This window comes from Ylistrum balloti, unplaced genomic scaffold (assembly GCF_031769215.1).
Source record: "Ylistrum balloti isolate Yb309-2 unplaced genomic scaffold, AGI_CSIRO_Ybal_v1 Utg370508, whole genome shotgun sequence".
NCBI lineage: Eukaryota > Metazoa > Mollusca > Bivalvia > Pectinida > Pectinidae > Ylistrum > Ylistrum balloti.
Window position 1 is genome coordinate 291,917 of NW_026782328.1, and position 27,901 is coordinate 319,817.

General features: G+C 36.8%; 1 protein-coding gene across 2 annotated transcripts in view; it reads right to left on the reverse strand.

The window, feature by feature from the left end:
- The window catches only part of LOC132555594 (discoidin domain-containing receptor 2-like), a 140,519-nt gene extending 124,016 nt beyond the window's left edge, over positions 1-16,503 (reverse strand). For both annotated transcript variants that reach the window (XM_060219942.1, XM_060219941.1), the window contains exon 1: positions 16,032-16,503. In XM_060219942.1, coding sequence (XP_060075925.1) covers positions 16,032-16,206 — 175 coding nt within the window. In that variant the 5' untranslated portion in view covers positions 16,207-16,503. The remainder of the gene's footprint in view (positions 1-16,031) is intronic.
- Between the last annotated feature and the right edge of the window lie 11,398 nt (positions 16,504-27,901).

The following is a 27,901-nucleotide window of genomic DNA, read 5'->3' on the forward strand; positions in this document are numbered from 1 at the left end:
TATCATAAAACTGATAAACTAGCACACCTCCGAGACATTAAAATAAATTGTTTCTTTTTTGTATCCACCAAGATGGAATTACCCAAAATTTAGTTATGTTATAATGCAATCTCCCGCTTGTAATCATTGTTGACATTTACAAATCCCGATCTCTATACAAGTGCTTTTTATACTAATACAGTTCAGAGTAGCAGAAGACGTCCTTAGTTGTGAAGAGAAATTGCTATAATATTTAACAAAAAAAAAAAACAAAAAAAACCCACTTATATTTCAATTACATCACTAATGTTGCCTTGTTCAAGAACATTTATGCAGGAAGAAAGAAAGCAAATTTGATATCTAAAAATGATATGGAAACAGAAATCTTTTGTGTTAAGTGGAAAGAAATTGTAGATATTGATAGACGGATAAGTTTTCTTTCCTAGACATTCTGTCTTCAGTAAGGTTTCACTTACTACCCAAGTAGAAGGCAGAGTTGCCATTTCCTGGTGCAGTATCTTTAACACAGAAAATGATGCAGGTTTCAGTGTATCACATGACATCACGGTTTCCTTGACTGAAGTTTTACGTTTAAAAAAAAAAAAAAAAGGCAGTTGTAAAAAAGTTATTTTTTTTCCTGCTTATTCTTCACCCTGACAAAAAATACATTTAACACAGAAGAGATGTGGATGCTTTGTGGTTACATGGCTACTTTACTCATACAAAACACCTTTTCCCACAATTTTCAAGGACTTGGTCCATCTGTGTTTAAAGTAAGTTTCTAATAAACAGTAACGGTTGATACTGAAGCATTCTCATGGTACTATGTCAGGAAGCTCTGGAAATAAACACCAGTGTTCCACATACACAGAAAATGTTTTAAATGATTTCTTGTAGGAATATACAGTATCAATGAAGGCTCCAATGGTCTCATTCAAATGTCTGGGAAGTTTGACAGGCCCCTTACATCAACAAGAATGTTTGACATTGAAGTTCTAACATGTGACCTTCAAAATGTTTGACAGCTAAAGTTCCTTGTAGCCTTGAAAAAAGAAATTCTTGACAGAGTTCATTCTGTTATTGAAGACCTCTGGCAGGGTCCCTTATATCATTGAAGATGTTTTCATTGCACCATTGAAGTCCTATCACCAACTGTTATCAGTCAGGGCAGGGAGGAATGTGTTTGGAATTTTCTTTTGTCTCACCAATGATGGGTGAAGAGTGAGCTGAGAATTCCTGCCCATTCTTCAAGCCGATGGATACCATGTTCATACAGACTCCATATGGTTTTGATTTAGATTCTTAACTTTGCTATAAACTTTGAAAACAATTATTGTTGAATGACATGTAGACAAGACAGCAGGATCATGCTTAAGTGATACAGAATGTTAGCCTTTTCTCCTCCCAGTGACCCCCTCAGCATCCCCAGACCTGATAGTCACCTTTACCACCCCTCCTATCCTTCCCAGCTTGTCCTACCCCATGTCACCTCAGCCCCCTTCTCCCAGTATCCAGAGACCTGCTAGTCACCTCTACTGTCCCCCACTCCCTCTCACTTGTACCTCCATGCTATCTCCGACCTTTCGAATGGATTTTTGTTTTCATTTTCACATGGATTTTACGATGAAATATTTTTTTATTTTGTCAGTATGACAAGGGTCTTTGGATGTTCAGATGCTTGATCAGTAATTTCACTGTGCAGTTTATATTATGTATGCATCAATACATCTGGATCAGGATTATTTTCAGCTAAGCTTATATAAAAAGTAGATTTTTACCATAACTGAACTCAGAAAGTCCAATATCTAGTTCTAGCTAACAATGTAATCTTTGACATGCTTGAATGAATAATCATGAAATCGTCCTCAGACTTGAACTTCCCCGGAATGTTGGTGCCAGTACACCAACAGTGGACAATGGTCAGTAATTAACATGATCGATCAGGTCATAAGTTATGTAGTGATAATCAACTGATCATCTCCTGCATAAACAATTAATTAATGATCACATCTGCCTTTAAATGTTTGGAGTAAGGCATTAGTCCAGAACTGACTCTATGCTAATGTGGTCAGTACAGACAGCGGGTATCACAGTTATTAATGAGCTGTTCTTTATCTCAGCACTGACCGCCTAATTAGATGATGGGCAGTTGATATCAAGCAGTCACTATATCATCATAAACCTCTATGAAGTCCTGTGGTCAGTTTCAGATGGTCAGTTTATATCAAGCAGTTACTATATCATTATAAAACTCTATGTAGTCTTGTGGTCAGTTTAGATAGTCAGTTTATATCAAACAGTCAGTATATCATTAGTCCTTGAGTGGTCAGTGTGGTGTATGTATGATGTCTCTATCATCACCAGCCTCACTCTGAGCAGCTGGCTCTCCTGGTTTCCCTGGTGATAAGTCCAAGAGATCAAAGTAGAGGAAGTGCCCTCATAACCCTGTCAGGGAGTGTAAACAAAAAGTAGAAATCTTGTCTCCACTCTGTAATAAAACATGGCCGACCCCTTGATAACCACAGTTCACACACTAGTTATAATTATTGTCAACAGGTCATCCAGTGAAAAATAGTCCTCTTGTTCTACTGTTTACACTGTGAGAAAAGTACCATGTGGTCATCTTAATGGGAAATTTTGGGGGAGTCTATTGTTTGTAATTTTATTGAAAATAATCAATAATAAGAAAATCCCAAAATTTTAAGAAAATAAAGCTTTTATAAATTCAACAACGTGAAATAATGTTGAAGATTAAATAGTCAGAAAGTAAATAAATAATTAGTGAAAGAAACTATCATAAAAACTGAACTGAATTGTTGTCTGATGTGTTGGTTATATGTTTTAGTTAAGTATTGTAAATATCATATAACACCTCATCAATTTCATCACAAAAAAAAAAGGAAAAAGAAAACTGCACTGAAATTATTTCACTGTGTAAAGAGTTATGTCCCCTTTTTAGTCTCCATGTATTTCCTTCTCTTTTAACAAATCAATATTTCTGATTAATATGTCTCACAAACCAAGAACAAAGAAGGAAGCTGTTCCCAGACTTGGTGTGGTTTAAGTCTTTCTGCCAGATAGTGGAATCTCTCACTGAATGGAAGTCGTGCTAGAAGCTACAGCTAAGACTGGTTAGTTTATCATCAAGTACCTAGTTTCCTTCTCAGAATGTTTTCAAAAAGAAACAAATTTCAAACATCATCACACAAAATTACTTGAATCAATGCTTGCAAAATAACATATATTAATGAAACAGAATATTTAGCTATTATGATATAAAAAGTTCCATGTTTAGTAATATAACTTTTGAAGCTTGAATTCAACATGGACTCTGTCATCTTCAATGGTTGTCATGGCTTCCAGATTTTGTCATCTATGGTTGTCATGGCATTCCTGATTTCAGTCTTAATCATCTTACAAGCATCAAAGAGAAAAGATGTCAGCAAGTAAGATAATACTTTTAGGTGCAAAATAGAAAATCAATGTTCTGGATAATATCAAATATGTCGTTACAAAAATTGCAGAGTATTATTGTTGGTAATTTCATACCAAGCTAAGATGCTGGTAAAACTACAACCCCTACTCCCACAAAAAAAAACCATAAAATAATTCGTTTTACACCTATCTTACCAGCACATGGCCTGAAGCATATGGGGGATGTCGTAGAGATTCACAGTATAGTCATCAAGTTCAGAACTATTCATAAACTTAATGTCTAAGTAATCTTCCAATGTCAGAGCAGAATCTTCAAAGAATTAGAACTTTAAAACTTGAAAGTAGTATCATGTTCGGGTTTAATATCTTATAATTATGTACCATAGTTGATTTCAGGCTGCCCAATATAATACAGATATCAGGAACAGCATGTCTCAACCATTCCAAAGTTTTCTTTTTAAGCACCAGACTAACAAGGATTGCTATATCAGAACTAGATCAGCGGTATGTTTGATCCCCAGTTATTTGGCTTCAGTACATGATTGTCCCCGAGGAAATATAAAAAAAGTCTGTGTACAGCTGTGTTTTATGGTTTCTGCTACATATGTTCTCCGCATGGCGGCTCTATTCTATACACTTTGTAAGGACAAATAAATTGACTACATATGTTTTGAGTTGTAATTTCAGTAGATCTATATCGCTGTCAATGATTGCATCTATGATACGATGAATGGTGTAATGATTAAATTCTAGATATGTTTCGAATACCAATTTATATCTTATCAAATGCTACGTAAATCTTATTTCAAGTTTCCCTAGGTCATTATTTAATAGTTGACTATATATATATATCTTACATGAAAATCTGCCTTTCCACAATAAAACACGCACACACTGATAAAGAAATATTCATATCTAAATCCAGCGTTGATGATAAATACAAGAGAGCTCGATTTGTAATGTGTAGTGTCCTTCTGCCAGTTTAACTGTTAACACAAGGTTGAAAGGTGTTTTAATAAAGAAGAACAAAAAAAATATTTCCTGCAACAATTATTGACATAACACCAGATAGTTACATGAATATTGGTGATTCCATGCAGGAGGCCGCAGCTCAGCAATGTCAGCCATTTACACTGCTACCTTCAGTAATATCATGAGCTACATGCTGTGACAGGCCAGAAAAAATCAATTCCTAAACCAATACAGGGTTAGAGGTGATCTAAGCCCACACATCGATCATATAGCAGGTTAATTCCATAAGTTCAACTGCCCCAAAACAGGTGTTACTTTGGACCAACAGGAGAACATCTAGCCTTCATTCAATATCTTATATTCAATAAAATCGGACGAAAATGTCAAAACAAGTGTCAGAATTGATTAACTGATAAATTTTATAGTAACAATATATCACAGGGTTTACCGTTCATATACGAGCTGTCTTCACTTCAAGGACTGTTCAGTTTAAAGAGAAACTGTTGAAGTATTTTTTGTTATACGTTATAATTTTATCAAGAAAAAATGTGTGAAAATCAAATATATTTCATCAAAATAAAAGTAAAACTCATGAGTTATATTTGACATTCCCAATGTTTTGTTTTCATCGACAAGAAACCCACTAATATGTGGTAATTAATTATCATTATTTTATTATTCAAGGATATTTCCTTTACTAATTCTCTGGATATCCTTCTTTAATATTCATGTTGGAATCTTCAGAGGACCGCTACTGGTTATGCACAGGAAGTAGCTGTGAGGAACTCAAGCACTAACATGACAGAGTTCAAGTAGAGTCTGATTCACACAAAAGCTTGATATGGATGGCAATGGAGTCTTCATAGTTGATGACTGGTATGGAGCAGGTGAGCCAGATGAATGAATCATGGCAAGCGTTTTCACCAATAAAACCAAATAGTTGAGATTCCAACAGACAAGAAATCTGTGTTTTGTTGTTCATCTTGTTCTTTACAACTTCCATTATTTGCTGTGATATCCAAAATACATATTATTTTTTTTTTTTTTACATTACCACTGAAATGGTAACGGAGTGTGGTCTTGTAAATTTTTGTTTGTTGATTTTTGAATTCCGTTGCAAAAGACTGCAGTATTTAATTAAACTTGGAGCACATTAATATTGAAATAAAGAACAGTAGATCTTTGTTTCAAAGCTGCACATTTTTTTATCAATATTTTCTAACTTCTGTGTTCCCATTTTAAAAAGAAATTTTACATTAAATTCTATTTTTAAAAGTTTTGACTTAAAGAATTACTTCAGGGTGGAAATCAAGTAATAAATCTAGAGTTGAGAAATATTTTAAGTTCGTGACTAAGAAGTACATTTACGTGATTTAGAGAGAGACAAACCTGTGAATGTCATGCCAAACACCAAGTCCTATTCAATATTAATTTTCTTCAGTAGATTTGATTTCCTCGCTGGAGTGTTTACTTGGCAATCGGCACGAGTAGGTGGCTCGACCGCCTGACTTCTCAGAAAGAATGTAAATAAGCCATACAATGGATATGGCATAAATGTTTAGGGTGGGTTGAGATTGGAAACAACTGATCGCTCAAATTTAAAACAAAATGAACAGGTTTTATTTTCTTCTTTTATAATAGAAATTGGCTGCATTTAAAATGAGTTTAAATTGTTAGTGTTATCTATTAAAGAGTTTTAATCCTTTTTAAAATTTGCTCTTGTCACGAAATTGTCCCACAAACATTTTCCTTGTTGATAGCTTATTGTTAGGAAAATATATCATTGACATTCGAAGGCTGGAATCTAGATGACTGAAGAAAAAGTTTCCTTGTGTTACTCTTAGACAACTACCAATATTTGTTTGTGTAATATATATCAATCTATGTTGATATTCTGATATATATCAATGATTTTATATGCTGGGTGTGAAACCCTTGATAAGATATATGTATATATTGATATAGAACTGATACAAATTTTGTTGGGCCTCCTTTTGGCAAGTGTAAGACTCGTTGATAAGAGGACAGCAGTATATTGACAAGTTTAATATTTGTGTTTGTGATATAAAACTCGTCTGATAAAATGAACACTGTTAAATTGACAGCACTGTATATTACACATCTCCATTGGCTTTGGTGTGAAATTCTTCGATAACAATTCCAGTGAAATGGTGCTGATTGTGATGTGTGTTGACTTTAACACAGTACTGCTATAGTTCTATGGCCAGGATTTTCATTCGCTGACTGAAATATTCCAGATAAGCCCAGTGAAATAACACCGTGGTTTAAGTTCTATACATGTGTACAGTTGTTCCGATAATTCTGTCCTAGATTAGAACACTTTCCAAGTCAATACATGTCAATTTCCCCATTCTTCAGACGACTTGTTGGATTTATTTCTAAATTCTCATCTGTTTGATTTCTTCAGATCTTCACAACTTTTACCTCAAATCAAATCCACATCTGTCCTATTTAATTTTATTCTGTCACTTTATCATCAGGCTTGTTTAGATTTGTAGTCCCAGTGGCTAAACTGGCTTGATCCACGCTTTGTAAATTTTGTCTGATTTCCCCGACTTCTTACTGCCTTACTAAAGACAATTTTTGTGCTATTAATGGTTTATGGATATTGCATTTTACATACAGAAATGAGTTATATTGAGTTCAATAGAAGTAGCCAAACAATTAAATCATAAAGATGGTAATGTTTGCAAGGCAATCATGTCCAACATTTTATATACTCCCAATAAAACGCCCCCACTTCACATGCATCACCAATAAGCATTAACCAACAACAAAATACATCTTATACATAAAATGTCTGTTTTCACATTTAACCATATATAGAATCACAAATTAAAATTTCTCCAATGATGAATGATCATACAACCACTTCTAGAGTCAGTTAGTCAATCAGAATATAAAACAATTTAATTTTAATGGATTTTTTCACTCACTTGAGAACATACTTAGATAAAAAACAGATTCTGTTGAGAATGACTAGGAAAGGAGAATGTAATTTCTATGCACAAATGTGCTTTTTACTTGATACAGTGTATGCTAGATGTATGTCAAATCAGTTTTTTTTGGTGTGTATCTGAGAATGTATAGGTAATCAAATTCTAACAGTACTTCTAGTATTTTTTTCTTCAAACGCTGACATATTTGGAATTCCTAAAAATTTTGAAAGATAAAAAAATATTCAACAAAAGATGTGGAATAAATTTCTTGATTTAAGGACAAAAACATCTTTTGAATACATGCATCATGATGCTATGTGTGTGCTTCAATACCCAACTGTAGTTAACACTCAATATCTTCAGCGTGTTATGGAATCTCAAAGAATTACTGTAGAAACACCAACTACTTCAGAGCAACTACTTCTGGCGTTTTGGAACTGGTATTTTCCCAATTTTCTCAAGATCCTCAGCAAATCAATACCGTCGCTATGCCGACACTCACCGAAAGTCAATCCTAATACAACTTAAGCCTGAAGCCCAATTTTCTGTTTCCTCCATTCTTGGCGATAGCTTTCAAGTCCTACATCTGGAACAATCCCTAGAGATGAGCAATGTAGGTTTTCTTTAGCATACCTTCTACTTTGTAAAATCCAATTTTATGTGTTTTAAAGTTGAGGAGAGAAATATTAACTTCTTATTCTAGGGGAGAGTCAACAGGGACTAAGATTGAAAAATAGACAGTGAGAAAACAGCTCGTCAAATAGTAAACCCAGACACCAATAACAGGTCAAGTTATCGTAGCCATCACACCTACTGGCCTACCAGGAGTGACAGGCCTTAGCAAGCACATCACATTGCCTTATTCAAATTTTATTCAGAGAGCCATACATGTTCTAGACATTGTACCATTTGAAGATTTCCTTTTTTTTTTTTATCTGTTTTATGTTTCATCAACATAGCTCCCCCCACCCCACTTACCTCCACCTGCATCAGATAATGTGTACATATATGAGCATAAAACAAACACCTAAATTTTAAAACATTCAAAATATAAATCAGCATACATTCTTAGTCGCAGCACCACAAACAATTAACTTTTCTCTTCAGTAGTTTCAACAAATTATGACATCAATCTTAATTCCAAATCCATTTGGATTGATATATACGACTTCTTTCAAGTCAGAAAAATAAAATAAAATAAATAAATAGAATGAAATAAATAACTGAAAGTAAACTTCAATCAATCAGATCATCGAAACTGTAATGACAATTAATCTTAAAACGTCAGAACTTATGTAGACCAAAGTTATAAAGACATATATACCATATTACAACATTTGAAATACGGACAAAGTTTTCCTTGATCGTCAAGATACTGATCAAATTTTTAAAATAAAAGGCCACAGCGAGTTTGTAAGAGTCCTATGTAATACATACAACACACAGGACTTGAATTTATCTCCAATTTATCGTTAGATTTACGCTGGATTAACCATGTATCCGATATATAAATACAGACCCATGCACTTAGGCGTTACACAACCTTATCAAAGGGCCAACATGACGAGTGTCTGAGCCGTGTAAACAAACATGGCACATTGTTAGAAGTGCCCAGTGCCATTAAATACAAGCCTGATAAGATGAGAATTATCCGCTTGTATAAAACACAGTAAGCCAATAAAAACAATGTTAGTGAAAATCAGCTTTTTACAAACATTCCTACGTATCAAAATTTTTTAAATTCATGTTCACAAGTAAAATTAAAAAAGAAAAAAAAAACTATTTGATTAAGCATTTCTCAGATAGAGATTATCGTTAATCACCTAAACCCTGGCTTTCAATATTCTAACATTAATTATGGAAATTAGATATTAGTGAAATAGAGAAAAATAAAAAATTAATGACACAAGAAACAAATTCTTCTGAAGTTGACATTAAGTTAACTAGACATGGATATGTGTGTTAAGATAGTGATCTCCACTGCCTCCACTGACACACACCCAGGGTAGACCTAACAAAAGTCACGAAACTTGTGGTAGATAGTACAGTGATAACTCAACATGCTAACGTAATATATACATATACTAAAAAAAAAAAAATGTAAGCCCAAATTCAAATCTGGTAAAAAATTATTAGAAAGTAATATGACCGTCAAATATCATTCCAACAAAGAATTGTCAAAATGTTTATGAAGTGCAGACTTGTGAAATGTTTTAAGTCAATCTCATATATGTCATGATTAAATAAAGGTATTACAGAGACTAGCTTTCAATATTGGTTTTATTTATCATAGTGGAAAATCTTTGTCCATAAAAGACCATTCTGCAGTTGCCCTCCATTGCAGTTTAGCTCCTGACCTGATAATTCACAGCCAACAGACATCCTGACAACTCCTTGCATTATCGACAGTAATACTCTATAAGCCAGTGTAGTGTTTCTCAGTCTTCTCCAATACAATAGTCCACCGAAGCCTTTGTCTCCCAAAATGTTGGCAGCCATTTTTACACCGAATCCTAACTCAATTTTTTTGCCAATGAGGTCCCTCCTGGGTCGTTTCACGATTTTATGACTTGAGAATGGAGTCAGATATTTCCTTTTTTTACTTGTCCTCTGAATGGGGTTTCAGAATTTTCTCAGATTGAAGTGAGCCTTAAAATGGATTTTTTGAATTTATAATGAGTTAATCGCTTCCCAGGGTAATGGCAGTGTATCCCCTGACGCATGAGTTTAGGGGTCAGATTAAGGGGCCGGGCAAACTGTCAAGAATTGTATGTTTATGACAAGAGGAGACAACCCTGAGGGGATGTGGGGTAAGCAATTGGACCCTGGTGACACAACATGATTTACATTACAGGTACCATGCACAAGCCACATATTTTTTCACCTACATGGTAATTTTCAAGGTAGCAAATTTCTGCAGATTACCACAAAATCCTGCAGGTGTTTTGTGGCCACAATAAATACCATGAAATGTCTATTATCAATGTCACATGTCTAACTAACAAGTTTGTTTTCACACAGAAGTTATCTATCCAGGTTTGTCTAGGTATTTCAGCAGATACCCCCTAGAAACATCAGGATATATAGGATTTTTGGTCTACAAAGTCTGCCTTATCACACCTAGGTGCATTGTCACAACTGTTTTTACCTGTGTTATTTCGGACTAAATTTCTATCTATCACCGTACAACTTGGGGCTATAAATGACATAACACAAAGATTTCGGACACCTATGGTCAGCACATGAGATAACCACATACTAACAAGTTTTTCACCTGGAGATTATTACAGGTAGGGTGAGATCGTTAGGTGTGAGTAGAAGAGATACCATGACGTAACATCAGAGAGTTATATATCAGCCCTTCGGACATTGTCACAGTAACCACACATACCAAAAACACTTTTTCACCTGTATTCTAGGTAGGTTGAGGCGTGTCCACATAAGTCAGCCTACAGCGGTACATAGACAGGACAATGGTGTCCCTCATCCATGTCCTGATGTATATAATACTAGTCTGTTGAAGTGTCAGGTCTGCACCCAACCTCACATCCGTTACTGGAGGTGGGCAAAAAATACACTATCTAATGATGGATCAAAACAAAATTCCAAAATAAACTTGAAAATTATATAAAAATAAATCTGGAAAATTGACAGAGTAAAAAAAATGAGTTTAATTTTTATTTTCTGTATTTTAAGATATCTTCTTATTTTTAAAAGCATAATTCAATGTCTTTAAATTTTGAATTTTTGTAATAAAATATAACAATTAAATATGAAATATTCTGATATCTTTTCTACATTTTTTCATACATATATACAGAAACAGATATGTGGGAAGGGAAGAAGGATTCAACAATTTGTGATTTCAGACAATTGTCAGCTGTCTCCAATCTGGTTGGGAGGGGACAACAAGGGAAGGGGTGTGTGGGAGGAGGGAACTGCTTAGGGAGAGGGAAGGGGAGGGGGTGTACAGAGTAAGGGCATTTTCAAGGACAGCCTCCATTCCCTAACAGCCCCCAACGACAACACACATGTGTAAAGGATTAGTGACCACTTGAATCTCATCTTCTCTTATGTAATTTCTAGAGAATCAAATCTATTCTCAAAGGGGGGTAAATTCGTCTATATAAAGTCCTATGGTGCATATATATATATAGGCTAGGAGTACTCTATTAAATACTTCTGAAGTACACCTCTTATTAGGGACTAATTTCTTTAGTAATTTCAATCATTTTTGACATCTGCGATTCTATTTATTATATTTACTTAAATGAAATTGTCAAATATTTAAGGATTTGTTCCAAATATTTGGACCTTAAAAAAAAATTCTAAGGAATAATTTCATTAAGATATTATCTTTGAATTAAAAGACCAATGCTTCAGAGCATTTTTACATAAATAACATCAGAAAAACATTTCATTTAAATAATGAATGTTTTACAAAGTTTCTGAGTTAATTAATGGAGAAATATTCAGAAGTTTTTTGACATTGTTTCTGTATTTCTTATGATGAAACATACCACCTGCTATTTTCCATTAAGCACAGATTCACTATTTATTTATATATCACCTAGCTTTTTATTATAATCCAAACAAACCATCAAGTATGTAAGAAAAAGCCCCTTCACCACAATAATGTAAATCTCTTTTCTCATCAAAGAAAAGTAAAAAGAACGATTGTAGATAACACAGAGTTAAGGATTGCTGTTTACTTAAAACTCCAAAGGAAAAACATTTAAATATATTCAATGAAATTTCTGCTACAGAAACAAATGAACTTCTTCAAGGTGTTTTACTTTGGGTATAACACCACTGATGTAGGCTTACATGAAACAAACAAATGTGAAGTAGAAAATCCAATTGCCTGTGCTGCGCCAGCAGATCCTGGTTTTAATCCAGTACCTATATATCTTCATCAATAATGTAAGCCTGAATTAAGCAAGAAGAGCTTAATTAACACCCCTATCATTACTGAACCTTAGTGACAACATCATACCAGTGTACAGCACTAACAATTGGCTAGGACAGGATGGACCACATGAAAGAAAGCGCAGACAGAGCCATATCTGGTGAATGTCTTACGATAGATGTGAATAGCTGATGTTAGGAGATTTCTAGTGAAAATCCAATGTTGCTATATTCAGGGTAACTGTTTGCTTCTTCCATACAAGGAAATAAATAACCTTCAACAGCTGAATTTTTCTAAAATTTAAAACCAAAGGCTCTTATGTCAGAATATTCTGACATTGACTGGGCATGAAATAGTCACAGAAGTAAAATACATCAAACTATCCTTCTAACAGAAAGAATTTGTTTAATTTGTTCGATATATACAGATTAAAATGAATTAATCTTTCCTGGTATAAGTTTAACAAACTTAATGTCTGTTATTTCGCCAGGAATCCCTCCTTATTTCTCTTGTATCATGATCATACACTGGCTACAGACAGATTTTAGAAAGGTGATTTACAGTTATTTTACCAAGAAATATCTCCAGTAGATGTCATCAATGTTAAATTTCGTTCAATGATAAGAATTAATGAAATAATGATGATTCCACATTCCTAATTAGGTATTATTTAATGGGTTATGGTTTCCTTGAGGGGTCACCTATCACTGACCGTGACTATCAGAGAAAACTTACGCAAGGGGATTGAAAGAAATTTGAAATCACCTGGTCAGTTCTAATGGATCAATAAACATGATTAAGCCCAATAAAAGTAATTATGACTGACCACTCACTACAATGTAGAATACTGAGTGGCCAAAGTGGATGGACAAACAGAGCGTGAGTGGACAATGGCTGGAATCCCAGTCTTAACACCCTGGTTAGTTTGCCCAAGGATTGACCGCTGATCATAGTGTCTACTTCTGACATAACTAAAGTAAGGACAGGGACTGGTCATTCTGACCAGACTGGGGACAGTGGACACTTGAGATCTATGTAAGATTTACATCAAGGGTTTCCAAATCCTGGATCATCTTTACAGTCTAAACGCTTTAAATATACACTATATATAATAGAGACAAACTGTGACAGAAACAGATCTATAAATGTTTATCCAAATATTTATTACAGAATTTTAAGTCTATCTCTATACTATAAATTATATGGTAAGAAAGAGACTCCACGCTTCAGTTTCATTGTATGTATGTACTTCTCAGTAAAAACAGTTAAAATTAACCAATTATTGTTGCAAAATTATACCTTAAAACAATACATTGTTCTTTGAAGGAAAGCTAGTATTAATGGTTATGCTATATCAAGTATTTCTTTAATCAAATCCTGATAGAGTTTCATAAATACCCTTTCTTTACTAGATCTAATTATTTTAAAGTAAGTTGTTATAAATAAGTGTACAGAGTATTACATACATGTGTAAATCCATTATCTTATTTTCCTTATTTTGTATGGAAAGAAAAATGACGATTAAAAAATAATAGATTCAATAACCTTAAAAAAAAAAAATGGATAAAAACTCCCCATCATACATCTGAACTTGGTGTTGACTTTTGACTTGAGGGGAAGAATCTGACAGAAGATGATTAGACCATCTGAGTGACCAGATAATGTAGATATTAACACATACAGGTGTGAGGTTCCACCTTCCTCCAGGGCAGATGTCCACATCTACCTTTACAACATGTGTACCTAAACAGATCAGCTATCATCACCATTACAGATAATCAGAAACTCGCCACTGGTCAGTCATCATGCAACACCTAACAGACAACTCAAAGTTACTTTAAAAATTTGGATTTAATATTTTAAAGACTTTCTTACAATTAAGTTATAAAGCTCACATAAGTCCTTAAATAGAACACCAAAAACTTGAGTATTTATTAATGGATTAGCTAGACAATTTCCAGACTGCTGTGTTTTGCACGAAAAAGTTGCAATTCTAGATCTGGAAAATGTTTTTTTTTTTTAATTTTTGAGAGAATATGATGTTCACACCCAGGAAATATTCCTTTAGAATATCACTGACACTTCAACCCAAATAATCATAATATATTCAGGAGATTCAATAATTCCACTGGCCTCCATTTTCATATCCAAGCAGTATATATAGATTCTCTGTCTCTGAGAGACGGGACCAAAATACCATTTATTATATATTCTCATTCAGGATGGAGTTTTATATCCTTTACAAATGCTTGAACCTGTTTAGATATGTATCAGAGATATTTTTATGGACATTTTTTTTATTTTGTGTAGTTGTCTATATTTTATTCTATATTTTATTCGAGAGTAAAGTATTGTTATATCATCAGAGACTAGCTAACATGTAAAGAGGAAATATTGTAAGTCCCTGATTCCAAGATATCACTACATCATAATAGCGTTTATTTATAAGTTCCAATACCTGGAAACATTAACTGTCAACATATATCGTGATGTGTGTTTCAATGTAAGATCTTTCTTTGGTAAAAAATACCATCTGTTCAACAAATGTTGAATAACAAATTTCAAAGTCAATAAATTTGCATACAGAAGGTTTATTTCTAATCACACCAAAATTTGTGTATATTGATTTTTCTGAAAATTTAAATAAGATTCACATTTGACTGTTTAAACATTGATTATGTACTAAAAATACAAACTGTTACAAACGGCATTGAATAAAATAAATATAAAAATAAAATAGGAGTTTGCCAGTTGTTGTTTTTATAAAGTAGCGTTATATCAATTTGTATGACTACAAGATGTAAGATTATTTTTGTCAGCTAGAGAAACAATGAAAGCTTTGAGAAAAAGGTAAGCTGGAGAACTATAAGGAATCTGGTTACAAACTTGAGTAATTTATGGGGTTTGAATACAAAAGCCCCCAGTAAACCTTGAGTAACGTGTGTGCTGGTGAATACTTCTGTACAGGAACAACTCCTTTTCATCTTTGAACTGTATCATTATTGTAGTAATACCTGACTTGTTAAAGTACAGCTACAGATATAAATGTAAAATAAACTTATTTTACAAATATTTTTCCTTATTCTTTGGTGTGGAAGTTAAAAACAATGATTGGAATATTAAACAATACACAGATTTAAATTGTGGGATGTTTTATATTGGTCAACAGAAACTAAGCTGATGACCTTTCACCTGAAATTATACCCTCATTAACTTTGTAACATAATGTGTTTATTTGTATAATTCATTCTAATTGGTATTCATTTTATAAATATTTTGATGTTAAAGTGATATAATAATCTTACATTCTAAGTATCTCATCTATAGCTTATAAGAACCAATCCACACATGGACGATGATCATGATAGGAGCTACGCTGTTTTATTCCAGTTACGATTAAGTAGAATAGTATATCAGAAACTATGTTTTGAGCTCTGTAACACTTTTACATCCACATAAACAGATCCACATGCCGAAACAGATATGTTCCCAGGCTTCCTAAACACTGATGGAGGGAGTCAAAGAAATAAAAAAATGATGTAGAGAAGTCTGATATTAATCTGTAACAGAACAAACAGAAACAACAGAGAGGGTGGTTTTACAGTAGCAACACAGACTAAAACTGCTGGGAGTAGTGGCAGAAGAATGGGTCACAAGAGAGGGGCTGGTTTTAGAGTCAATATACAAGATGTAGATGCCATCCCGCAAAATACCTCCCAGTACCAATAACACATAACACAAAATAACTCCCAGTACCAATAACACATAACACTTACCTAAATCAAGGGCTTCCACCTCCTGGTAAACGTCCATCGTCAAAATCCACAGAATTGTTACAAACATAGCATTATGCCACAAATTAAATTTAGACAAACAACCAAATTCCAATGGTTTGGTTTTAGTACGTGTATGGACAACCTCCATCCTGTGACTGACTCGTCTGAACAACATCGTCTCTCACGACGACGATCATCCACGTATATTCATCGACTCATCCCCCAGTAATGGTGAGTTAAATATTGACAACAAAATGGTTAATCCTTCAGCATCAGTGTGTATCTACAGCTAACCAATCCATCCAGCAATCAAAATATACGATGAAAAAGATTTGTTTTGTCACACAATAAAAACCCAGTAGAAAAAAAAATCCTTTCAAATTGAATAAATAAGAAGCGTCAGAGTTTCCATCTTAATGATAGGTTTATCCCTGGTATTAAAATCCATCTGAGGTGGAAATACACATGTAGCTGTGTATACACTAGGTTAGCTCCATTCACTGTCCGACCACACCAACTTCCAATGGGCTTCTGTATATCTATAGCCCCACCAACTAGCTAACTCTTCATTATGACTGGCTGGCCTGTTACACTGTGGGTTTAGGGGAGACAGGCTGTCAGCTCTGCTTTCTGCTCTATGGCTGGCTGTGAGCGCACAGTGGAACAAGTATCCTGGCCTTACCTGTGGGAATAGACATAGGCTTGCTGTACATTACAGAAAATAATGACTGTGATACTAAGCTCCATCTTAACTGCTGAGGCTGTGTACCTGCTCAGAACCAATTAACAGGTACATATCACCTCAGGTATTTACAGTTATGTACTGATAAAAATAACACATATATTTGGTTTCAGAGAATTTTCCTGGATAGGTGTAAAAACCAATCTTTTTGATCTCCTAAGTACCTGATACAAGTACTGTTATTTTAAATTATCAGTATGGCTGATATTTACCTACAGAGCAGATAGCTCAGGTGTATTGTTTGTTTACAAAGTAATAATATTGCTGGTAAACAACCTGTAATTCAGGTATGAAGCATGTATCTAGATCATCCATATAAGAACTAAATGATCTACCAACAATTTTTGTACAAGTTGCTACAGGCTGAAGTACGTTATTTTGTGCCTTGGGGACAGTAGATGTGTAAAAAGGACATCCTCAAGCGACATTTTTAAATTGATCATAAAGTACCAGAATGTCTTTAATACTTTAACTTACGAGGATAGAATTAATACACATTTATGTGTGGAAGCAATTATAAACTATTAATATATACAATATGTCACGAGACTCCTTGATACATTACAATTTTGTCATATATTTCTCCTGGAACTAGAGACTGTCACAAATCTATTACATAACACTACCTGTACATCTCATCTGGGACATGAGAATGTGTTGTAGGAAGTCCCATATTTATCATATAACATGGCATGTACATCTCATCTGGGACATGATAATGTGTTATAGGAGTCCCAAATCTATTATATAACATGACATATACATCTCATCTGGGACCTGAGAATGTGTTATAGGATGGATGTCCCAAATTTATCATATAACACTACCTATATATACCTCCTGAATCTAATTAATTCTATTTATAGTCTGGAGACAGAGAGTTTAATTGTTAAAAAATTGAGTTATAAAAGACAAACATAATGTGAGAAGAATGGCTCCAATCCAACAATACATAGGTAAGTACTGACACACACAACCCTACTTGTATTTACCTGTACTATTCCCCTGAGTACACCAGGTAAAGTCACACTGGCTAGAATGACCTGTCAGTCACAGCCAACATAAAGACAGGTATACACATATCAGCAGGTTATCATCAGATGTGGGTGATGTATATCTGTATCAATTATTGAAATATCATCCTATATACATTTTAATCAATTACTATATAGATACATGTAGATATCAATTTAAGATAACATCTTACCTGATTAATACTTAATATAATACCTGTACTTATTAATAATTAATTATTTATTGTGTCATCACATTTTACAAATGTCTTACTTCATAGGTAGACTTAGTAATTGTACAACCAGCATTGAGAAAAATTGAGGTTTTTCTTGTAAAACCAGTTTTCATGATGTAATACTTACCATACCGTATTTTACCGCAAATAAGCCCCCACATCCAGTTAAAAAAAGACTGTCAAAAGAAGGTAGGGGGCTTATATGCGGGCAACCCCCCTGTTCACGAGATGTACGTGTGTCCGCCATCTTGGATTTTTCATCATAAGGAACGATAACTTGGCCTATCTGTCATCAAAATTAACCCAAAGACGAAAATAGGATCAATAATTTTATTAACAATATAACAAAATTTACTAAATAGCTAATCCTCCGGGCCGAATCCTCCGAATAGGAGAGTCTCGTCATCGGACTCGTCAGAATCAAATAAGTTGCCGTGGGCCTGTGTCGCATCAAGTTCCTGCTATAGGACCTCATCGATCTCGTAGACGTCCATGCCAACATCTTCACGAAGACGGCGCGACATCCTGGACAGTTACAGGCCACACACCTGCCCAGAATACGACGCACATCATCCGTGTTTGGTTTTCACACACGCATCACCCTTGCGACTTCTCTCCCCTTGGACTGCAGTTGATAACCGGAGACAGCTCGACCCTCAGCGCATTCCTTGACGAACCAGTCAAACACGGCGTCACCAATCTTAATGGACCTGGGTGCTGAGTTAGTGCCAAGCTTCTTCTTCTTGGAGTCTGTTCCTTTTCCATGGCCAAGGAGTTTCTCGAAATCTGTGTCCCACTGTCTGACGAGTTTCCTGTCGACGAAGAATTCTCGTGTTGTCTGATGGAGATTTCGGCCATTGTCCCGGAACCAATTGACGATGTCCAACTTCTCCTTTACTGTGTAACGTCTTCGTGTAGCAGGCATGATGATTTGTGTCTTGGTTGGATTTTTACTCTCTATTTAACGACACTGATATGGCTCTCAACACGTCAAAGCGACACTGTGTTGTTTTAGCGTGTTTTGAGCGAGGCCCTCTTGCTCAGTCGCTGTGATTGTTGGCTAATTATCACCAGTTTAAATAACAAAGAAGTGGTCACCTGTGAACACTACAAAAACAAACCCTTAATAATTACACCTGACAATTAAATGTAAGTACTGCTTTATTGTCGCAGGTGTTTTTTTTTTTTTCCAAAAAAAGAGAGGAGGCTTAATTGCGAATACCCCCCTATTCTTGGCAAATTGGAAAAAGTGGTGGGGGGGGGGCTTATTTGCGAGAGGGGGCTTATTTGCGGTGAAATACGGTAACTGTAGTATGCATATCTCCCACTAATTACCGTTCATTTGTATATAATATAAACAGAAAAAGAGAACCCGTTAACCCCCCCCCGTAGGGAGCCCCTCTACCTGCCGACATACCTACTCACAACTGGAAATAATACCTTCTTATCACTAATGCCACTAATGAAACCGCAGGATAGAGAGGAAAGGGGAAGCAAGAATTTGGAGCCAAAAGGAGGTAAGGACTCAATAAAGTTATGGTAAGTATTGCATCATGAAAATTAGTTTTACAAGAATAACTCAATTTCATTTCAGTAATAATTACCATAATTTTAGTATACAAATTCATCTTACCATAGAGAAGACTCACATCCCAGTGCCAAATCCAATACATGGCAGTGAGAAGGGCAGAATGATACCCAAAGGGGGAGTCGTAAAACAAAAAAAAACGCCCATGGACAGACAACATGGGAAGCAATGCATACTAATAACTTACAGAAGTGGGAACAGCCATCGACTGTGCCACAACCAAGTGACCTAAAGAAAAAAGGTCATTAGAGACTGATGCCAATGATCTCAGGTAGAAGTCAGCGAAGGTAGTCTGTCTTTGCCAGAAGGCAGCTGACATGACCTCCTGAAAGGAAGAGCTTGAGAGGAGAGTCCAAGACGTAGCAAGTGCCCTGACCTCATGGACCCTAACCTTGAACCGTCCATGGCTCCCTTCATCAGAGTGGTCATAAGTAAAGCGCATCACCTCACATATCCATCAAGAGAGGTACTGAGTGGTGATATCCTGCTTGATAGGCAGAAACATCAGATAACAGAAACCTCGCCCCTATCCCTCCACTGGTTTAATCGAGATAAAACTGCAGGGCCTGACAAGCACAAAGAGAACTGTCGCGGTCAGAAAATCCTGCCACAGAACCCAATGAATCCAAATGGGATCAGGGGAAAAGCCTTGCACCTGATTCTTGGTCAAGAAAGCAAGATCAGTGACCATAGAGACAGCAGTATACCTCCTAAACAAACAAAGACAAGAAGGAAGACACTTCATTCCGTCTTCGCCCAAAAGCCAAGACAATGAGAAAGACCGTTTTGGAGGGGAGAAACTTTAAAGAGGCATTCCCAAAAGGCTCATAAGGGGCTCTAGTCAAGGAATCTAGAACAAACGCTAGATTCCATTGTGAGGCTAACTATCTAACTCTAGGTCTGGCCAAGCCAAAGCTCCTAAGCAAAGCAGAAAAGGAAGAAGACATGCTGACTTCTTGCCTGCCACGAAAGGTAAAGACGCTGACTAAAGCAGAACGATACCCTACAGTAGTTCCTGGCACAAGAATGCAATCTCACAAGAGGAAATCCGCAATCAACGGAACAGGAAGACCTGATTGATCTCGTGATGTTCTCTGACACGTCCTCAGAAAAGCCTGCCTGAGCAAGGCCTCCCCTGATAGCCTGCATGCAAAAAGGTGGAGGATCTGAGGCCGAGAGTGCATCATTTTGGAACGAGGCTACCGAAGGTCTAAACTGTATGGCAACCACAAAGGCTGGTCCACCAGCAGAGGCAGTAACTCTAGAAACCATGGCTGACTACGCCAGGGCACACAGCACATAAGATCTGGTGCCCCCCTGCTTCTCAAGGTAAGCGACAACTGTGGAGTTGTCTGTTGCCAGACAAATGACCTGTGACTTCAGCATCTCCCTAAGGGATTGCAGAGCCAGCAGGACTGCTCTCATCTCTCATGTGCTCTGCAAGCTGTTCCCTGACCAGACATGGCCAGCCAGATAGGTGCCCCACCCTGTCATAAAATCATCCATGTACAGGGTCATAGAGGGAGGGGGAACCCTGTAAGAACATTGTCCCGACGAGTCCACCAAGCTGCAAAGTCCTTCACTGACTGACTTAAGGGGAACATTGCTTCCGTATCGACCAATTGCCGAGCAGAAACATTTGCAAGGATCTGATGTGAAGACGCCCCTAAGGAACCACATTTGCCAGGGAGTTAAGATACCCCAGAAACTTGAGGAACCAATGCACCTGAACCTGTGACATGTTCATTAGAAGGCTAGAGCCAAGTCTCACCCTCTGGTTAGAGGACAATGCCCAGAACCGTATCAAAACGGTAACCCAGAAACAAGAAGTCATGAGAAGGGGATACCTTTGACTTCTCTCTGGGGGGAATGGAGCCTACCTTCAGCAAGAGCTTCAGGACCAATTGGGTGTCCCGCACCAACAAATCCTGACTATGTGTAACATGAGGGAATCGTCGAAGTAGATGTGAAGATTAAATACTCCACAAGTGCAGGAAACTCACCACCACTTGCAACAGTTTTTGATAAAAACCAGTGGGCAGTGGTTAGGTCGAAAGGCCTTGCGTGGAACTGGAAGACCCTGCCCTCGCAAGTATAAAAGGAGGTACTTCCTTGCTGACTTCTTAATGGAGATATGGAAATAGGCATCCTTCAGATTGACTGAAGTTGCCCACATACCCTTTCCGAAGGAAGTGATAATGCCTCGTGGGGTCTCAATCTTGAAGTGAGGAGAATCCACGTGCTTGTTGGACACCATACACTGGACTGTGCTGAACAAGAAACATTCTGAAGTAGAAGCGGGGCTTACATCCTACGCTGGAATTTCCTCAACTGCCCCCTTGCGTAGCATGACTTATAATTTCTCCCTCAATGCAAGAGCCTTCACTGGATCCCCGGGAGGGAGAAAGAAGACAGGTATTGCAGACAAGAGGGATCCTGAATCAAAGGAATCATCAAACCTTCCAACACCACGGACAAAGCTCAGCTGTCCTGTTTAATTTGCCTCCACTGAGGAAAGAAGGCCAGAGGGTACATGTACCAATAAGTGGTGGGTACCTGTGGTATGTACATGTACCAGTCAGTGGTGGGTACCTGTGGTATGTACATGTACCAGTCAGTGGTGGGAGACCTGTAGTATGTACATGTACCAATAAGTGGTGGGTACCTGTGGTATGTACATGTACCGTTCAGTGGTGGGTACCTGTGGTATGTACATGTACCAGTCAGTGGTGGGTACCTATGGTATGTACATGTACCAGTCAGTGGTGGGTACCTGTAGTATGTACATGTACCAGTCAGTGGTGGGAGACCTGTGGTATGTACATGTACCAGTCAGTAGTGGGTACCTGTAGTATGTACATGTACCGGTCAGTGGTGGGTACCTGTGGTATGTACATGTACCAGTCAGTGGTGGGAGACCTGTAGTATGTACATGTACCAATAAGTGGTGGGTACCTGTTGTATGTACATGTACCGTTCAGTGGTGGGTACCTGTGGTATGTACATGTACCAGTCAGTGGTGGGTACCTATGGTATGTACATGTACCAGTCAGTGGTGGGTACCTGTAGTATGTACATGTACCAGTCAGTGGTGGGAGACCTGTGGTATGTACATGTACCAGTCAGTAGTGGGTACCTGTAGTATGTACATGTACCGGTCAGTGGTGGGTACCTGTGGTATGTACATGTACCAGTCAGTGGTGGGAGACCTGTAGTATGTACATGTACCAGTCAGTAGTGGGTACCTGTAGTATGTACATGTACCAGTCAGTGGTGGGTACCTGTGGTATGTACATGTACCAGGCAGAGGTGAATACCTGTGGTAAGTACATGTACCAGTCAGTGGTGGGTACCTGTAGTATGTACATGTACTAGGCAGAGGTGGATACCTGTGGTATGTACATGTACCAGTCAGTGGTGGGAGACTTATTACCACATCAAATTGAAGATGATTTAAACTTCAACCCTTTCACTGGTTTTTACCTGTAGTGTGATGACTACAGAGAGTTAGGATGATCACCACTTATTTACCTGTGCTCTATCTAATAGTAATATACAACCTAATTACCTGTCAATTATCACATTACTTATTGATACATAACAGGCCAAATATCTGTACAGTACACATAGATGCACCTGTTAATGGCATTTCTCAGGAGTACACCTGGTATTTATCGGTGCAGTGAAAGCAGCTCCTAACAGATAAAACAGATGTACTGAAATCAATTTCTACTTATTAATGAATGATATCTTTCTTTTGTCTCTGTCAGCCACTCTTGGCTGAAGAAATAAGGGTATTATGAATACACCTATTTGGTTCTTGACTAGGTGACAGCAGTTCCATACGGAAATACACAAGCTAAGGTGTCATCAATAATTAAAAATCTCTGAGTAATCGTCTGGCTAATACCTAACATTATCACCTGTTACAGGTGTACACAGGTGTATTTTAGTAGGAAGTTAGTACACCTGTTAATGAGTACTACACCTCTTATAGTGATACATACACCTACGGTTAACCACAGCTGATAGCTAAGTGTTACAGTGTATAGAGTAGAAAATTATGTATTATTGTATGTGGACACATTTATAAGATTTGTTAAAGGAAGTTTTATTTGTGGACACAAAATATCAAAATAGATACAAAACTTCTTATAATGCATATTTGGGCTGGCTATTAATAAAAATATTTCTGAAGGATAACATGTTTAATTATCAAATAAAATTAATCGTCCTGGCTCCAGTTTCATGAATGTTCCTTAACCTCAGGAATTTTCCTTAACTTTAAATTGCCCATGATCACATTTAATATACACTAATTAGATCTATGACATTTAGCATCAATTGATCATCAATTCAGACTCTCCTAAAACAAATGCAGATCTCATAAAACTTAATTGATGTCTATCCACTTCCAAGTATGTCTGCACCCATTTATACAGCTAGGTGAATTAAAAAGTTTTCCCATGGGCAATTTACATAGTTAAGCAAATTTCCTTAAATCGAAGATTTTCCTGAACTTATGTATAATAACTAACATAGAATATCATTACATAACGGCCGTCAACACATAAAAAAGGTCATTAGGGCCATAAACCGGTGAACGACACAACAAACCAAAAGGAAATAACAAAAAAACTAAAAGGTATCAAACAAATGTTTAAAATCTTGTTGAAAATGGTAACTTATATCCCATAATACAGACCAACATCTTTCAGATGAACTAGAATTTTATAAAGCTTCAAAAACGGTCTTTAGATCCGAAACATTACAATACAATTTTTCTCTAGTAGACAGAAGGTCAATGCAGTTCAAAACAAATGTCTAACTGTAAATGGGTCATTACATGCTTTGCTTCAGCTAACATTTCTTAATGTCAAAAAGATTCATGAAACTGGAGCCAAGTTAGATAGAACAATTATTAATGTTCCCATACTTCCAGACAAAATCATATCCTCATTCTGACTTGACGTTTCATAACCAATGTTGATGGCTGATTTCACCATCTTTTACCACTGCTAACGAGTTATCAGGTAAGTCTGACAGACATATGATGGTTAGGATATCCTTATAGTACAAGTTTAACATGACAAAGGTTATGCGTTGATTTGATTCACACATCCATAATTACATTTATCATACACTAATTAGATCTATGTCATTGAGCACCTGTGAAAATCACCTGTACCTCCAGTGAATACCAGGTATTGACAAAGCACCCATCACAGCGAGTCTGCGATGAGTGATCTTCCTCACAGGAGACAGACAGCTGAGGAACTTCAGCCATCAAAGCATATATTATCCTGTGATCATTGATCTTATATCAACCATCTATTTATTAGTGGACATGACTGGACACTGGTCAAATACAGACCAATCATTACCAAGCCAAAAGTTGAAAACATGATGATAATGCATTAAGAACATATGTGATTTTGAGGAAGTCCATCTGTTACAGATCTAGAGATAGGTGTATTTACAGTTAATTTCACAGGTAAACATCAACCAATTAAGAGCAGATCTGTATAGACATACATGTAGTATTGCCATAAAGGTATAAAATACAGTGGTGCCACCTAGCCAACTATGAACACGATACAGTTGCACCAAATTGGTACTCACTGTGGTAATGTCAACTAGGAACACATTACAGAGGTACTACCTCGGTACACATTACAGTGACACCTGAGCTCGATACCCACTACAGTAGTGTCAACTGTTTATACATTACAGTGTCACCTGATCTAGATACCCACTACAGTAGTGTCAACTGTTTATACATGACAGTGACACCTGACCTCGATACCCACTACAGTAGTGTCAACTGTTTATACATGACAGTGACACCTGACCTCGATACCCACTACAGTAGTGTCAACTGTTTATACATTACAGTGTCACCTGATCTAGATACCCACTACAGTAGTGTCAACTGTTTATACATTACAGTGACACCTGACCTCGATACCCACTACAGTAGTGTCAACTGTTTATACATTACAGTGTCACCTGACCTCGATACCCACTACAGTAGTGTCAACTGTTTATACATTACAGTGTCACCTGATCTAGATACCCACTACAGTAGTGTCAACTGTTTATACATTACAGTGACACCTGACATCGATACCCACTACAGTAGTGTCAACTGTTTATACATTACAGTGTCACCTGACCTCGATACCCACTACAGTAGTGTCAACTGTTTATACATTACAGTGACACCTGACATCGATACCCACTACAGTAGTGTCAACTGTTTATACATTACATTGACACCTGACATCGATACCCACTACAGTAGTGTCAACTGTTTATACATTACAGTGACACCTCACATCGATACCCACTACAGTAGTGTCAACTGTTTATACATTACAGTGACACCTGACCTTGATACCCACTACAGTAGTGTCAACTGTTTATACATTACAGTGTCACCACTTAAGAACCCTGTAACAAGGTACACACCACAGTAGAACCATATATGTACCTGTACATAATGGTGCATTTACTGAAACGTGTAGCATGGCTGGCAGTGTGCTGGTGACGGGTGTTGACAAATCAATATATTTTAATCATGTAAAACAGTAGTCAGCCTGCCTTTCAATGTAATTTTATCTATCTCTGGGTCACTGGAGCGAAGCCACACAAGTTACCATTTCCTTAGGTGGTTTATCACCATGAGCAGAGACAGTTTGCTGTCAGCCATGGGTCCATCAGCTTATCTCTTAAAATATCCAAGGTACAGAAAAACTGACTTACTGCAAAGTACAAACTAAGTGCTTCAACAAACAAGAGATCCCAGAGGGATCTTGGCGCCCACCATTTGAGGATCTGTTTTCAGTTCTTGATGATTTGTTTATTTTTTTTTTTGTGAGTTACAGGTGTTGTAAATGTTCATGAACTGGTCTTCATTGAATGTACTCAATGATGGCACAAGATTTTTTTATTAAGCACCTATTAGAAAATATCATTTGAAAAAGATCCCAAAGTATTATTAGATAGCAGTCAGTTACAGGTGGATAATGGACAATATGCTTGTGCTGTATTACTGTCGACATCCAAGATGGCTGCCTGTGGGCCACCTTGATTTCAAATCAGTCCAAAAAAGGTACAATGCACAACTAGGGACCAAGGGAAACCAATATCTATGAAATATCAGAAGGATCCATCCAGTACTTCCTCAGATATAGCAGTAACAAGATTTTACTCTCAAAATCCAAGATGGCCACCTGTCAGCCATCTTGAATTTGAATCAGTCCAAAAAAGGTACAATGCACAACTAGGGACCAAGGGGAAACTGCATATGAAATTTGAGAAAGATCCATCCAGTGCTTTCCAAGAAATAGCAGTAACAAACTTTTACTTCCAAAATCCAAGATGGCTGCCTGTCTGCCATCTTGAATTCGAATCAGTCCAAAAAAGGTACAATGCACATCTAGGGACTAAGGGGAAACTGCATATGAAATTTGAGGAAGATCCATCCAGTACTTTCTCAGGAATAGCGGTAACAAACTTTTACTTCCAAAATCCAAGATGGCCACCTGTCGGCCAAGGGGAAACTGCTTGTACTTTCTCAGGAATAGCGGTAACAAACTTTTACTTCCAAAATCCAAGATGGCTGCCTGTCGGCCATATTGAATTCGAATCAGTCCAAAAAAGGTACAATGCACAACTAGGGACCAAGGGGAAACTGCATATGAAATTTGAGAAAGATCCATCCAGTGCTTTTCCAGAAATAGCGGTAACAAACTTTTACTTCCAAAATCCAAGATGGCCACCTGTCGGCCATCTTGAATGCGAATCAGTTCAAAAAAGGTACAATGCACAACTAGGGACCAAGGGGAACCTGCATATGAAATTTGAGAAAGATCCATCCATTCCAGAAATAGCGGTAACAAGAATTGTTTACGGACGGACGGACGGACGGACCACGGACGCAGGGCGATTTGAATAACCCACCATCTATTTGAATAGATGATGGGCTAATAAATGTAGTTATAATTATGGACAGAGAAACCACACACCTATCACTTCCCCTGACTAACATGATCCTGTGTTGATCAGACAAACCACACACCTATCACTTCTCCTGACTAACATGATCTTGTGTTGATCAGACAAACCACACACCTATCACATCTCCTGACTAACATGATCCTGTGTTGATCAGACAAACCACACACCTATCACATCTCCTGACTAACATGATCCTGTGTTGATCAGACAAACCACACACCTATCACTTCTCCTGACTAACATGATCCTGTGTTGATCAGACAAACCAC